Source organism: Aphis gossypii, chromosome 2, assembly GCF_020184175.1.
Source record: "Aphis gossypii isolate Hap1 chromosome 2, ASM2018417v2, whole genome shotgun sequence".
In the NCBI taxonomy this organism is placed as follows: Eukaryota; Metazoa; Arthropoda; class Insecta; order Hemiptera; family Aphididae; genus Aphis; species Aphis gossypii.
Genome location: NC_065531.1, coordinates 75,124,026 through 75,138,620, shown reverse-complemented (window position 1 = coordinate 75,138,620; position 14,595 = coordinate 75,124,026). Strand labels below are relative to the sequence as shown.

Sequence of the window (14,595 nt, the reverse complement as noted above, 5' to 3'; positions counted from 1 at the left end):
CTTTTTGTATGGTTCTTGATGGATAAAAAACAATTTATTAATTGATCATTATTGTTACATGTTACATAATTTAATTTTGTTAATTTGATTGCCATTTTATCTAGTCCTAGAATAACAAATCAAATTAAGCAATAATCCAATACTATATTTTGGATGTTTCAGTTTTTAGTTTCCACTGTACAAGAGTGGGTGTATCATATTCATTTTCAATACTCTTTGGAGCGCCATTGACTGCTAAACAAGAATAAACTTTGGTACTTTCTTTATTTGCAACAGCATTTATAATATCATAACTACGTTGACTGCTATTTATTTAGAATCAATATTAGAGTTATATTATAATAACTATTAACTGGTTATATGGAACTGAATTCAATAGATCCGCAGAAGTAATTGAAAAGAACAATTTCTAAGCAACAATTTTATGAGAGTTTTTTAATCAGTACAGCTGTAATACCATTTGACTGAAAATCTGAAAGGTTACGAAGGCTAATTCTATGTCCAGTTGGATTAATAGCTGGATATTTTTAACTAGTGTTTACGAAATAATATATTGAAAGTTTAAAACATTGAAAAAATATTCTATTAAAAAAAATAATTTTTGATGACTTGATAGTATGTAAAAAATAATATGGCATACCACAAGGTGATTTTTATTTAAAATTATATCGATTTGTCATTATATTAATACAATTTGAAATTTGCCGTAACTTTTTTCATGTACGAACTCATAAAAAGTATATTATTACAATAAAAATTGTTGATGAACGTGTAACGTCAAAAAACATCTCTTCACCAATACAGAAAAGGAAAGATTGAGGAAATTGAAAAAAATAAAAATAACTCCAGAAGATGATTTAGCAAAAGTGCCAGCATTTAATGATGATATAAACCACAGATCCGTATTTAGTATAATTAGTAGAATAATTTAAATACATATTGAAAGTTTACTAAAAAAACACCACCAAAATCATTACCTAAAGAAATAGATATTCTATATAGTACGGCAGAACCATATATTGAAACTCCAATACAACAAAAAGTTAATAACATCATAAAAAACCTAAAAAACAATAAACATCCGAAGAGAATAGTAGCAGAATTATTAAAAAATGTAAGAGAATCGATTAAAAGTAAAATCTGGAAAATAATTAAAGTGATTTGGGAAAACGAAGTCATTCCGGGACAATGGCACACGGCAATATTATGCCAAAAAAAAAGGAATATGGGTATTATTAGCCAAAAAATTACAGAAGGATTTCTTAATTGGATACTCGTTATAAGATATTTTTGACTCTCTTTTTGGAATAAATAGCACTCATGACTTTATGAAAAATCAATATAATTACATATATATTATAATCTGAACTTCTAGAATGACTGAGATATGTGTGGATAACTGGTGGAGATGTATTAAAGAATGTTCTGATAGGAATAATTAATAAAAAACGTCCACTTGGAAAACCAAGGACAAGATGGGTATGCAACGTTAGACTGGACTTATAATAGAGAAAATGGAGAGGCTTACTAATACTAGTGGTAGCGCAGTTCATTAATAGACCGTTAAGCGATTGATGAAGAAGACGATATTTAACTAAATAACAGTTTAAAAATCTATTTTACTTATTATTTGAATTCTTTATATTGACTTTTGGATTTCGTCAGTGAGATTTTTCGTAATGATTCATAAACAACTAATAATTTCGAGTATACTTGTGACAATATTATAATATTATTTATTAAAGATAATTTTAGAAATTCTCATAAATTGTTTTATTGTATTGTATCGTCTTCGAACTTTTCAGATTATTATCATTAGTATATTATACTACTTTATATAAAGCTGCTTTTAAAAATAATACAACCTACATGACATAACCCGCTAAAAACAATTGATCATTATGGTTAATAAAATTGAGTATATAAATAGAGCCTGTACTCAATTATAAAAATGTTATATTAATTATTAAATAAAAAATATATTTAATTATATAAAATTAATTTATAATTATTAAAGTTTAAGCTATCACTGAAATAAAAATAAAATATTGTATACTAAGCTAACTAATCAATGTGGATTTCTAGTGTGTTTATGGCTTAAACATCGTACACTTAAAATATTACTATTGTTAGGAATAACCAACTATGCGTTGCACTATACACAGATTTAATGAAAAGCGGAAGCACTAAACTATAGTTGTGTCCATCGTGTGTGTGTGTGTGTTTGCCCTTAGACGTTTACAATTTCTTATTTTTCTACGTATTTATTGGCTCAGTTTCATAGTCGTTCTTCGTCATTTCACCATTTGCGTTTGCACTTATTAGTTGAAAAATGATAGATAACCGACAATTTGTTTGCTAATGTTTTTCTTTTATTGTCCAAAAAGGTTCTGAATTCAATAGTGATAAAAATTGTCAAGATTCTCCAATTTCTTTTGAAATATATTAAAAGACATTAGTTACAGACCTTTTAAATATGTTTTATTTACCCTTATTCCAAATAATATTTTTCTTAAATACATCTTTTATTCTCTTCATCATAAATTGTAGTCATTTTTATCAAAATATGTTTAAATACAATTCCAAAAATTGTATGAACTACAAATACTACCTAAACAATTTATTTTCAATTTAACTGAAAATGTAATTCTACTTAAAATATCAAATAGCTAGTGGTGTATATATATATATATATATATATTATATAGTATTACAATAAAGTATATAAAACTAAGGCGGGAGTTTCAAAACTAACATATTATACAAAACATGTATAATGCATGACGTTAAAATATTATACTGAATAATTAATTTAACTCGATTCAGTTGATATAATATACAATTAACATTCAACTGTATATCTCTCTATTATTTTTAAAAAAAAAGTTGTGTGTATTTTATCTTCCTTATATTTATTTTTTTAGATACTTTAAATTGCACATATTAAAAATTAAAGTTTCATAAGGGGGCGACCATTAGTTGTGAGTGAGAAGCCCCTGGGGTTAGAATAAGGCTCTGGCAGGATTTGATCCCAGATGGTTAGTTACTGAAGTGAGATGGGAGCAAAGCCACTGGTTTTTATAATAGTTCAATAATTATTTTATACATTTATGTATAATGATATGTATATTATATATACTATAATATATTTTATGTATTGAATTTTACATACATCGAAAGTTATGATGTTACACACATACGTCAAGATATATTTTTTTTTATAAATAATATAAAATAATCTTATATACGTACACAAATAACTCGTTTGCATGATTTAAATATTTTAGCATCGTATTTAACCACAAGTTTTCTAAAAAACATCACTTATATTAAAATAATATATACTGTAGTAAATCAATACCTAAAATTCCCAAATTCAAATTTATAGCTTGGCAAGTACCTATTTAAATGAGTCAGTAAATTCAAATTTTTACCTTAACAGAAGTACGGAACGATAATATTATCATGAGTTAAAAGTCAATTTTGGAATAGTTAATAAGAGAGTTAGGTGAAAGAGTTAGAGAATTTTACTATGATAAATAATATACTTCAGGGTAATTTATTTAATTAAGGTACCAATATATGCTCTCGCTTTATAACTTGTGTAATTATCTATTTTCATAGTATATTTTTTCAGAAAATATATCGTATTATGTTAACATTTTAGAAATCAAGTTCAAATAAAAATACTTTCAAAAGTAGCAAAAGTGCTTAATTTTTATTTTTAGATAGCAAAGAGACAGCAGGATGTTTTATTGCAATGCATTGTTAATATTCCCTGCTGATAAATCATTTTGATATAGTTCATCTTTTGTTAAATCTATCGTTGGTGTTATAAATTATATGTTTTAGACGACGATGAGCAAATATTTCTTATTTTTTAGGTTTTAGGTAAAGAAATCAACACTTTTTTCTTTTAAGCATTTTATAGAAGTCTGAAATGAATAGTATGATGTCTTATTTAATTTTACAGTGTCCAAAATTATTGTGCAAGGACATTTTTTACACTTTATTTTTAATATAATATTTTCACTAAAAATAAAATGTTTATCATTTTTGATTTGATAATAATTTCTATAATCAATATAGATGGTTGTTTTTTATATAATATTTGTTTTTATTTTCAAGTTATTTTTTTGACAATCATAGTAACGGTTTCTACTTATAGTAACAAAATTAGAGGAAATATATATGTTTTTTTTTGTATTTTTAGTTGAGTGAGATTTTCTCTAAGTTGAATTGGGATTAAGTTGTTTTAGTTGATTAGGTAATTTGACCTCTGTCCATTTGTTTCTATCGGCAATATCATCGTCATCGACAGCATATTAAATTAGTTCATTAGAAGTTTAATTACTTTTGGATTGCATGTGTCATTTTAACAAATTATTAGTTACTCGTGGTAAAATATATAGGTTATATTATATCGATGGTCTGTAACATAATTGAGTGTACTAAGTTCAATACGATACCTATTATATAAGTTTTGCCACCAGTTATTAGATATTATGTATTTCGAGTAGGAAAGAACGTATTTGAACGGAATTAATGTTCTATACGTATACTTACTCTAGGAGAAATATGATGTATGATTATCAATAGATAGAGCTACCTGATTTTTATGATGTGAAATAAAACAAAAAGCACAACGTAGTACTACGTAGTAGTTTATAGTACAAATGTAACGGGAAGTTATTAATCAACAAATAATATACCATCACGTCATGTTATGTATACATTGTACCTATTGAAGGTATCTTCAATATTTCAGACGATAGTTGTAATATAACCGAATATCTACCGTGTTTCCAAATAATGGATTTTTATGTAAGTAAGAGATGTAATGATGTAATGTGTTTAAGTAGATAATGATTTTGAATTGCTCCAATAACCTAATAAATGTTATTTAAAACCATTCTTAGATTCTAAGAAAAACAATGAGACTGTACTAGTTTTACAATAACGTACCTACTTTATTCTTATACATAAAAATAAAAGAAAAGCTATGATATTTGAAAGAGGTTCCAGTGATAGAAAATTAAGTAGATTCAAGTTTACATTTTTATAAAAATTGAAATCTATCATTAATTTTTAAGATATTATAAGAAAGAAAAAAAATTAAAATAATAAAATAAGATTATATTTTAAGGAAAATCATTTTTTTTTTTTTTTTTTTTTTTTAATTCAAAAAAAAATAATAAACACAGACTTCAAAATATATTTTATATTATCATTTTTTAGAGAAAACAATATATGATTTTCATAAACAATGATATATTCTAAAATTTTCATTTTCATTTCTGAAATATTTTATACTTAATAATTAATATTATTATACTATAATTGTACATTATATTTCATTAAAATTGTTTTGCTTTTTTTTTTTTAGTGTGTACCTGTTTCGGGTTTAGGGTTTCGAAGAGGGAGTTACAAGTGTATGTGCCGTCGAGGTTATTACTTCCCCGCTCCTAAATACGTGGGGCATCCTGGAACCAGATATTTCAATGGAGTCATTATTGAAGAAGAATATGAAAAACTGATGCAGGTTTGTGTTTCATAATTATTGAGTAAATATACACAAAGTATAATATAATATACAATACACGTATATTATATATTATAACATATGTTTATGTCACCTTAATTTCAAATTCTGATCTGTTTCGTAAAGTTAATCAACTTATTTTTATAGATCTCGTAATTATATAGTATGGATATAATAGTTCATAAAACAGACTCGAAAATTTAGTAACACAGAACACGTTCTATAATCTCTTAAAAGATTAATAAACACAGATTAATATTATGTTTAATAAAAAATAGAATTATTTTTATTATTATTATTATTATTATTAGGTTAAATTCTAGTTAATTATTTGGTAAATAATTATTATTGATTAATACGAAAATGCAATGAAAAAATTACGGAAATATAAAACAAACAATATATTTTTCGCAAAATCATAAAACGCAATTTATCACTATGAAATTATATTCATAAAATTTAAAATTTAAAATAAAGAATTTCATTATTTGTCTGAATAATTTCCTGGAATCAGTGGGTTATATTATGTTACTGAGTAAAAAAAAAATTGATTTGTGCTCAAAAAGTATATTACATTAAAAAGAAATATTTAATATGCAAAACAAAAAAATCAAGAAATTACTTAACTTACTAAACTCAGGTGGTTTTTAATATTTTTATGTTTCAACTCTTACCTACCTATCATTTTTGTACATAATAATACTCTAGAATTTATAATTGACTTTAATAGTTACATATTTTTAAACTGTGGTAAAATAATCTTGAATATCTTAACTTTATTGAATTAAAATGTTAAAAGAGTGTCTACATTTATAAATTTACGTATCATTGATTCGGAATTGATTACAGATCAATTTTCAATTTCTGACCAATTAACTAAAATGTCTGTGTCCGTTTCGCGAAAAGTTATTTTTATTATGTAATTACGTTATACGTAATAAATCAAGTACCTTTTTATGTTTTTTTTATTGATTAGTTTGTATCAACATATTCTAACACTATTATCATTATAATATTTTTCATAACTTTTGATCATCAAAACGTGGAATGTATTCCATAAATGCAATTAATTTCAAAGTGATTCTTTCAATAGTCTGTTTTTATTTTCTCTAACATAATAAAGTTAACAAAATCAAAAAAATATTCATCTTAACGATTAAGTAACAAAACGAAATTGTCTAGTTGGTGTGATTTCTACAGCATTTAAAATACAATAATATTGGTATTTTAAATGAATGTGAATTTGAGCTGGTGGGAGATAATAATATTATTTATCAAAATGTTCTTTGTAATTTATTATTACAATGTTATATTTCAATACAAAACGAATAATCTTTTAATGTTTTGTTTTGGTACCTGACTATCTTTTTATTATTATTATTATTTGTTTGACGATAGTATAGTTCTAAAGTTGTATTCGTAAACAAAACGTGCTTCGATTAAAAATATTCTTTTATTTTTTTATTTTTTTTTTATCAACAGGGAAAACCAAACAACTACAGCCAACATAGCATGTTCGAGTGTTTGCGATGTGCCGAAGGATGCGATGAGTGCATTGACTCCAGCCCTTGTATAGCGTCCTTAAACTGGGTACTCCGTTCAATTATACTAGTGCTCTCTCTGGTGATTATAGGATGCCTTCCGCTAGTTGTGTTCTTCACGTGGAAATACGGACATCTAAAAGTAATCTTGTGCATTGATAAACATAATAATATGTATACATTATATTATAATATTATGATATAATATTGTTATTATTATTTTATTATTGACCTATACATACGTTGACTTTTTAAAATTTAGTTATTACAGTAAAATGTTCATTTATATGGTTTATCTTTATACTATAGAACAGAAGGAAATGAAACAAAGAAATATTAACGTATTTAAATTTACACAAATGGAATATATTTTAACGTTTATGAATTATATCACGTATTCAAAGATGGAAAATGGAAGGAATATTCAAATATTAATAATGATATTATTTCTAATCTATATTCTCATTTGGACTTTTAAAATTTCTTTTATATATTTAATATATTATTTTTATTACTATTTATACGATATTATGATTCTGATTCATTTATTATAACGTATAAGAGAGATTTATTTATATTTGTGGTAGAATAAAAAATAAAATAAGGACGGTAAATGAAGATAATGTTAGCAAAAATAATTATTTTTTACTAAAAATTAATAACAATAAAATAGGTTATTTTACTTAATTATTTTCAAGAATGTTATTTGCGAGAACTTAAAACTTCTAATTATATTATTATATTTTACTATAAGCAATAACATTTCTAAATATTTATATTAGTTTAAGCTATAACTCTAATCTATTTACACAACACACCATTAAACATTTAGGAGGTGTTAATTTAGAAGTCAATATCAATTTTAAATTGATATATATAAAATATATATATATATTATATAGGGTGATTTTTTTTAACAAACAACACTCGTAATTTCAAAAAGTATTGACTTTTTTAAAATTTATTTTTTCTTCAAAATTTAATATCCATACTGTTCAAGAATTATAGAACTTTTCCCAAATTTCACCCTTATATTTTTTAGGTAAACTACTATCAACATAATATTTTCAAATGATAACCTATACTTCGAATTTTATAAATTAATATGGTTATTTTTTTATGAAATATCACATACAAAATTTCATTTTTCATTAATCCGTTGATGGGATATAGCTTTTGAAAGTTGGATAGTTTTGGGAAGTGTTTATTGAGTTTAAATATGTTATAAATCATCAGTAGATAATTAGTAATAATTAATAATATTAGTCCAATTAACTATAATTATATGACAATTAATAATATGCTATATGGGGCAGGTAGTAATAGGTACAAATATGATCACCACTCGCCGCTACACCATGGGATCGACGATATCAAATTCATTATGTACTATTATAGTAACTGGATTTTACAAATAAAAATCCCAGATATGACGGTGCTAATTAGTATTGATGTATAACACCTAAAAACCTTCTAAAACCAATCAACTTTGAGCAGCTATAACTCACCGAATTAATATAGGTTGCCATTTGTAAATCAAAAGTTAACTAGTTAACTATTAAATATAAGAGTGAAAAAAATTAAACTTGTATACAGTTTTATAAGAACATGTACCTTGAAACTTGAAAAAAAAAATTGAAAAAAATAATCTATAATTTTTGAAATAATGAGTGTTGTTTGATAAAAAAATCACCCGGTACACCTATATATATTTTATAAAATTATAAAAAATATTAATATAATAAATGACAAAAACAAATTTGACCAAAACTGTTTTATGCATGCAGTTATTTATTATTTGATTAAACACATCCATTAAAATAACTTCTCAAAGACAGTTTTTTTTTATTATTATTAAGACTATTGTTCCTAACTTAGGAAATAATATGTTTCTTGGATCGAGTTTGATGATCAAGATTACTTTTTTCACTGCAATTCTTGCAATGACAGGTTTTTTCAAATAAACGACTTTATGTCGACTGTTGAAATTAATTTCGAGAAAGACTTGTGAGATGCATACAATGAATTAAGTTTAGGTCACGATAAGAAATGCTTCGTTTTAGCGCACATTACAAACTATAAATTAAATTAGAACGCCTCGTTTATCATTGATATTTAAATTCTGACATATTGTAGTTTGTTTCACTAAGAGATAAAACATTGAAATTGAGATTATGATGTAGGTATGCTGATGTAATGAATACAATTCTTAGAGTGGGACTCATGTTTATTTGGTGATTCTAAAATCAAGTTCAACCTAATCTCAAATTTCCATAAATAGAATATACCTCGGACTCAGATTATAAGTTTATTGGATTATATGTATAACATGTTTATTTTATAAGTTAAACAACAATATTATTTGTAATAATGCAAAATAAATCAATAGCTTAGTCTTTAGTATGGTGTATGAGAAATTTGCTATGGTAAAATAAAGTTAAATTAATTCAATAAAATATTTCGTGATATTTTGTTCGTTATTTCTAGTCGTTTGGTTTATAAATACTGATCAAAAAAAAAATATATAATTATTATTCCTTGCTAGTATTACACTTATTTATTTAGTGTATGACAAAATAAATATGAATGAAACAATAAAAATTTAAATTTATGTAATTTTATAATTACTTAAATGTTTTTATGCTAAAATTATTCGACAGACCTTTCACTTGTTTTATCTATGAAAACTGAAGATATTACATAAAAAATAGCGATGTAAGTGCTTTGTTAAAATTCTTAAAATACTGCATGCTCAAAGTTATATGCATATACTAATTTATATTTGAAACATCAAAATATAATATAATAAACTAAAAATAACCACATGTATACATATTATTTTAAAATTGTGTGAAAAAATCTTAATATTGAGTTAAGAGCAACTGTTAATTATTGTTACCTATCACATTATAATAATAATTAACTATAGATAATTTGTTAACAGGGATTCGTTAAGATAATAGTTTAATTCAAATAGTATTTCCAATAATTATTATTGTTATTTAGTTCTAAAATATATAATTGTATTACTTATTAAAATTAATTATGCAAGTTTTTTCAACTAAAATATTTTTATTTATAAGTTAATAACATAATGATATTATTATCCCTATTTAATAAGTGTTGTTACATTTTAACGTAAATATTTAAATATATAACACAATGAACGAACATATTATCAAATTATCAAGTAAAAAAAAACATTAAAGCTCTAAAAAGTTTTCTATTAAAAAAAAAAAAAAAAAACAGTCGATTATTCTATAATTCATGATAAATGAAAAAAAAAACTTTAAGGAAGGTGTCTTTTTACTTTCAGAATATTAAGTATCGCTTATTTTGTATTTAAATTAAGAACAACTCATTATTCTTTTACATTAAAAATAAATAAAATTAAAACTTATTATGGGCTATTATTAAAGTTATAAGTAAATATTTCTGATATATAAATTAATATAATTTTAAATGTAATAAATTATAGTCGATAGTTGTATGATTTAACTGTTTTATAAATAAATAAAATATAAACAATATCTAGTATGTAAATAATTTATGTATATTTATACCTGTAATATAGTGTTTTAATTTGTTTGATAGTGGTAACCAATAATTTTTAATAATTAAATAAAAAAAACCTAAAGTTCTCAAACCGATAACTTTTTCATTTAATTATTTAAAATTATTGGTTACCACTGTCAAAAAAATTAAAACTCTACATCACAGTTAAAGTTCTTCTCGATGTGATTTAAAATTTTGGTTATTTTAATATTAATATCGAGGGAGGGAGTAAAGTTGTCCCGCGCAAAACACTTTTTAACTATGTTACGAGTAACATAGTTAAAAACAGAGACAACATATTCGGATATCGCATCCTTTTAAAAAAATATAATTTATTATCCCATATGAATCAACAATTTAAAACTAGATACTATTTAATATGCAGCTAATTACTCATTAAAATGTTCTTAAAACGAGATTTTGTTAAATGTTTGATTTCGTTGGGACGCAGATACATAATTTAATCCCCAATGATGTAGCTAATATGTCCCTACCAATGTTTAAAAAATAGATCACCTACTGGCTTCTTCATGAATATGATGCAACAAAACATAAACTTTATGATGAATATCTCCATTGTAATTTCTCATTTTTATTCAATTTTAAGTTTTATTTTGCTGTTTTAATTTATACTTTTGAATTTTTATGATATGTTTTCAAATTAGATCAGAAACAACAAAATAACATGTTGTTTGTAAACAAGATAACTCCAAAGCTTCGAAATCATCTCTGATATTAAAACCAATAAATAAATATTAAATAATGTTTAAAGTACTGTTTATGTATACAATAAACCAAATAAAATTGTAGTACCTACCAATTTTATTATCATATATCATATAATATGCAGTATGCGCTATACATTTTTAATAATCAGTTGCTATATTATGACTAGAAAATGCAACAAAATTACAATGCACAATAAAAATAATCATGTTTTAAAACAAATTGTACATTTATTTCATTATTACAAAAATGATTTAATTATTATAAACTTAGGTATAGTAAATTGTTTCTAATAATATATTTCTTTTTAATATTATAGGTTGTTCGAGCAGCTAGTCCTGCATTGCTAAGAGTTATTGCTCTTGGGGCCTTCTTCATCTATGCCACGGTAAGTCATATTAAATTAAGTTATATCGTTCACAATAATCGATCCATCTTAAATAAATTGAATTGAACGGTAAATAAAATAATTCAGTTTTAAGTTAAAATAAATCATTCATTACAACTTTAACTCAATAATGATAATAACCAAATACATTTATAGATGATTGTTATGTATCCAAAACCAAATGTGATTACTTGTATTGCTCGTGTTTGGCTTCGAGAAATCGGATTCTCCCTCACTTATGGAGCATTAATGCTCAAGACATGGAGGTAAGTGTAATAGGTTTTTAAAAACAAATTTAACTATGTTATGTATAGCAAGCGTCAATACATAACTATGATAGAATATTTCTTAAACACATTCATTCAATTTATGACAGATAAAAATCTTAAAATAAATATAATACAGTATCACAATGTGTATCATCTTACTTATACCACCACATACCTTAATTATATTAAAATTAAAATCATTTATTATTATTAAAATCCAATACAGTAACATTACCAGTGTTTTATAGTTTTAAAATATACAAATTAAATAAAATATAAAATAATTATGATGTAATACATATATTAAAAAGTCGGCAAGTGGGTACCGCTCTGCTGTACATTAGGGGGTGGGGTGGACCTCGGACTAGGGTAAGTTAAATTTGAATGCAATGATAGGTATCATTGTATACGAAAAACGATTCTGAACGGAGATGATTTGTCAGTCTAGAATATTTAACAATAGATATAAATACAAACAATTTTATGAATTTTGAACTACAAAATAATTTGCAAATATTCATGATTTTGAAGAATTTTTGTCAAAATTTGAACTTCAAATGTTAATAAAGTAAAATTATGTCTATGTATTCTTATATTTTTTTAATCACTATAAGAATAACATATGAGGAACTTTGTATAAAATTTTCAAGTATTTTGATTGGGCCAAAAAAATTTTAGTGACACATCAAAAAAAATTTTTCAGAAAAATTGAAAATTTCAGTTGTCTTATAAATAGCTCAAAGAAACTCAAAATATTTTGAAAATTAAATCATGTAAAGAAAATGCCAATCTAAATAACTGGTACAATTTTCAAGTATCTATGACTTATACTTTTTGAATAATAACAAATATTTAAAATCGTTTGAGGATAAATCGTTATCGTTACGCGATTTCGTAAAAATTTAAAATTCAAACGCACTTAAAATTTTTCTTATAATAATGCTTCGAGTTTTCTCTATAGCTGCTTGAAGAAAAACCTATGGAAAACTTAGTGTTGTATTTTTAATCCTTAGTTATAAACACAAACATTTTTATGATTTTTCAACTTCAAAGTTACTTGCAAATTTTTGCGTTGTCGACAGATTTCGTAAAAAATTTAACGCTTATAAAAAAAATTGTGACTAACGATTTTTAATTTTTTTTTAGCTACAATAAGAACAACTCATAAGGAACCTTGTATTACATTTTCAAGTTTTTTTGGTCATCCAAAATTTTTTTACCGACACTTCAAAAAAATATTTGCATAAAAATCGAAAATTTCAGTGGTCTATAAATAACTCAAAAAAAGTCAAAAATTTTTGAAAATTTAACTGTATAAAGATAACACTAACACTACACATTTGGTGAAAATTTCAAATATTTACAGTGATTAGTTTTTGAATTACAACCATATAAAAAAATCGATTTGGTCGAAAACTGGTTTTGCGTAAAAATTCCCGTTTTTCCGTCATATTTTTTGGTTTTCACAATTTTTTTGAAAACTGTTGTAAAGTATTTACTTTTTACCTGTATAATACACCAAGGATATTCAATGTTCCATCGGAAACCACCCCCAAAGTTTGAAATTGAAGCATTATTTCGACTAGTTATGCTGTACACAGATACAAAAAAAAACATACATCATTGTAAAATCAATACATTCATCACTCCATTCAGAATCTAAAAATATATATTATTAAGAATAATATTTTTTTATTTCTAATTCTAAGTATGGTCATAATGATTAAATTACAAAAATCAACATTTTCAACTCTATTAGAAAAATGCAATATAATATGATTTATATAACTGTTAAAATATGTATATATATATATATATATAATTTCTAGTGTTAAACTCAATGTAAGGTTGCAAAGATACTTATATTAGAAGACAGGAAATTCTACTTAATTTTTCTTTATAATTCCAGTGGCTATACAACCATTTCATTTATTAGCTTTATATTATATAAATCTTAAATTAGACATTTCGCGTCTATTTTCTAGTGGCTCAATTCCACATACAATACCCAGAACAGTAGGTGAACAATTTTGCAAACCTATTTTATTACTTTATAAAGATTTGTAATATTCAATAGGGCCTTTTATTAAAGTTTAGTTGTACATTTGATTTTCAAAGTTCAAATAAGAAACAATCTGCATATGTAAAGTTTAAGTTCACAGGTGAATTCGTTTATACATTTTTGAGAACTTTGTAAATGATAAAGTTTTACTTAAAAGTTATTTCTAATAAAATTTCTAAGAAATACATCTGTAAGTTCCGGTATTTTTTAAACTTCATACTAATAACACTGTTGCATACGAACATGCACTAAAATATATATTAATACTGTACTTAAATAAATAAATAAATAATATTCAAAATAGAATACTACCTATATTAATTGTTTTATAATTTATTTAATTACTTTAAAAGTTAGTATAAAAATACAACTACAAATATTTTTGAGGTTTTGCAAACAATTACATTTTTTTTTTATATATATAGGTATATACAAAATAAAAATTACTTTAAAATGTTATTTTACATAGTTATTACAATATTATAAGTTAATTGACAGAGATAACAGTGTTT

General features: G+C 23.9%; 1 protein-coding gene across 1 annotated transcript in view; it reads left to right on the top strand.

The window, feature by feature from the left end:
* Positions 1 to 14,595, top strand: part of LOC114126334 (probable G-protein coupled receptor CG31760) — an 88,486-nt gene that overhangs the window by 55,921 nt on the left and 17,970 nt on the right. The window contains exons 5-8 of the mRNA XM_050201026.1: positions 5,387 to 5,542; positions 7,025 to 7,225; positions 11,684 to 11,752; positions 11,909 to 12,018. Coding sequence (XP_050056983.1) covers positions 5,387 to 5,542; positions 7,025 to 7,225; positions 11,684 to 11,752; positions 11,909 to 12,018 — 536 coding nt within the window. The remainder of the gene's footprint in view (positions 1 to 5,386; positions 5,543 to 7,024; positions 7,226 to 11,683; positions 11,753 to 11,908; positions 12,019 to 14,595) is intronic.